Genomic DNA, 2,415 nt, shown 5'->3' with positions numbered 1-2,415 from the left:
TTTGCAATGTTATCCAACATCCACAAATTATTAATCCTAGCAGTGATTACGGTTACTTCGAAGGTGTCCTTATTCCAAAATTAGTTTAAATATATTGAGACCAACAGCCCCAACCACCCTAAAATGTTTATGCGGATGTGGTCCCTAAGACAGAGCTTCTAATCCCAGATTTAGCCACAAGGATACTCAAGAAAAATATGAAGCTATTTGCAATGACCGACTCTAGAGACGGTATTGTGTTCCATCTAGCAGCTTTCTTGAATATTGGCCCAGTATTCAAACTCTTAGGACCAGAAACTGAATATTTGGCCAGAGAACAAGACATGAATGGGCATCTTCCCATTCATATTGCGAGCAAGAGGGGTTGTGTTGATCTAATCGAGAAGCTACTTCCAATATCAGCTCCATATAACAGGTGAGGACAAGACATCCTTCATTTGGCAGCAAAATATGGAAGAACTCAAGTAGTGAGATATGTACTTAGACATCCAGAACTGCGGATGATGACGCATGATAGATATGATGCTGGAAATACACCTTTACACTTGGCAGCAAAGTATTCACAACCTGCCGCTTTGATTCCTCTTATGCTGGATAAAAGAATTAATCCCACCTGTGTCGACCACAAAAGCTTGACTGCTTTTACCATTGCTCGAAATCTATCCATAAGGGAGCCTACATCACGGAAGGTAGGTAACATGAATAGTCACTATTATATTTATTGACATGCTGGAAATTTCCATATATCCCAATCGATAGCATTGTTGATGCATTGATCAATTTTCTAGAATGGGCAGGACTCCTATAGGTTTAATGTTCCGCAAATGTCTACTATAGTCTTAGTAGGAGCTTGTTAAAGCTTGTGGCCATGAATATGTCCGTGGGTAGAAACAAGTTAAATATCTCCGACAAATACATAGATAAATAGTTATATATCTTAATTAATTGAGCCTATAAATACAGTCATGTATAGAAGCCGGGAGTTGTGTTGCATTCTTTTTTTTATCAAAAAGCCAGGGGTCAATGTGGAAAATTTTGACCACTGGCCATCCTCGACAATTGATAAAACTGCAGCTGTAGGTAGAGACTTATGTGTACTTAGGCCAGAAGCTCGAGATGAGGCGTTTTCATACACCTGGCGCAAATCGAAGTTCAACATAAATGACCTGAAGTATGTGGTTAATGCCCATCTGCTGGTGGCGACGCTTGTGGCCACTGTGACTTTCGTAGCTGGTTTCGCAGTTCCTGGAGAATTTAACGGCTCGGACGCGGCCTTGAAAGATGACCAGGGCATGGCTACTATGCTGGACAAGAGATTGCTCTAAGCCTTTGCAATTTGCGACACCATCGTGATGTTCTGTTCAATGACTACGGTCGTGGACCTCATCTATGTGGAGGGACACGACTTCAAAGCTGCGTTGGCTGCATTGCGGCGCTCAAGGCTACAGTCAACAATTGCTCTCACGGCAGTGTCCATCGCTTTCTTAACTGGTGTCGCTTTGACCGTTGGCAAACTCCCTTGGCTTGCTAACACCATATTTTATCTGGGGCTCGTTTTCTTCCTAATTGTCTCAGGCGCTACAGTGATGTTGTACCCTTCCTTCCTCCAAAGTCATCATCGTCCTATCCGTCGTTTGATATTCTGGCTTATTCTCGCTTACATTTATAGGTGGGGAGTTGGGACGCACCTATTGGATGACTCGGAAGACGATAGAAAGGCGAGCGGGACCTCAGTTAGTCAGCCTCCAGATGGTGCTGGTGATCGAATGACTGACGACTCGGCGACAGCAAAATCTGAGGACGCGCCACATCCTCCCAGTAACTAGTTTTAGTTTTTTTTTGGGTCGAAAGTAACTAATTTTAGTTGATCATTCGATATTATTTATGATTTGAATAAATAATGATATATTTGCCTTGGTGTATTTCGTTCATTCTACAGTTGCTTTCCTGTTGCTTATTCTAATGGTGATTGTCAAAGTATCTAAATAAAACCCTTTCTTTCTCAAATGGCTTGAACTTTTATTCCTTGGATTGAGTCCCACCAAATTTCACATTATATCATAACAACAAATTCTAAGTCCAAACCTTTCGAGGCCTTATTTACCTCCTCGGTTATATATTCTCTTACTTTAGTTTTAGAATAAAGTCCAACCTACGCTTGAAAATGAGTATTAAAGTATTTTTAGTCAAATCACACATTCATCTAATAATTTAAGTTCTTATAAACTTTCTACGAAATTTCATGGTGATACATCTGTACTGTGACATACTATGTAAACTAAATTTCCCTAAGTCGAGCTTTTGGCCAAAAAAAAAACTAGAAATTTTTATTTTGAAAATTTCTCTTCACTCATCACAGAAACTCAATTAAGCCTACTCTTCACACCCCCTTAATTTCCCCACTTCTCTCCTTCC

General features: G+C 40.4%; 1 protein-coding gene across 1 annotated transcript; it reads left to right on the top strand.

The window, feature by feature from the left end:
• Positions 1-212: 212 nt before the first annotated feature.
• On the top strand, positions 213-1,325 carry LOC120289709 (ankyrin repeat-containing protein At5g02620-like). Its single transcript, XM_039305033.1, has 3 exons — positions 213-415; positions 518-689; positions 1,014-1,325. The coding sequence occupies exons 1-3, from the start codon at positions 213-215 to the stop codon at positions 1,323-1,325; spliced, it is 687 nt and encodes a 228-aa protein (XP_039160967.1).
• The last annotated feature ends 1,090 nt before the right edge of the window (positions 1,326-2,415 follow it).

The sequence above is a fragment of the Eucalyptus grandis genome, chromosome 11, assembly GCF_016545825.1.
Source record: "Eucalyptus grandis isolate ANBG69807.140 chromosome 11, ASM1654582v1, whole genome shotgun sequence".
NCBI lineage: Eukaryota > Viridiplantae > Streptophyta > Magnoliopsida > Myrtales > Myrtaceae > Eucalyptus > Eucalyptus grandis.
This window is presented reverse-complemented; position numbering and strand designations above follow the sequence as displayed.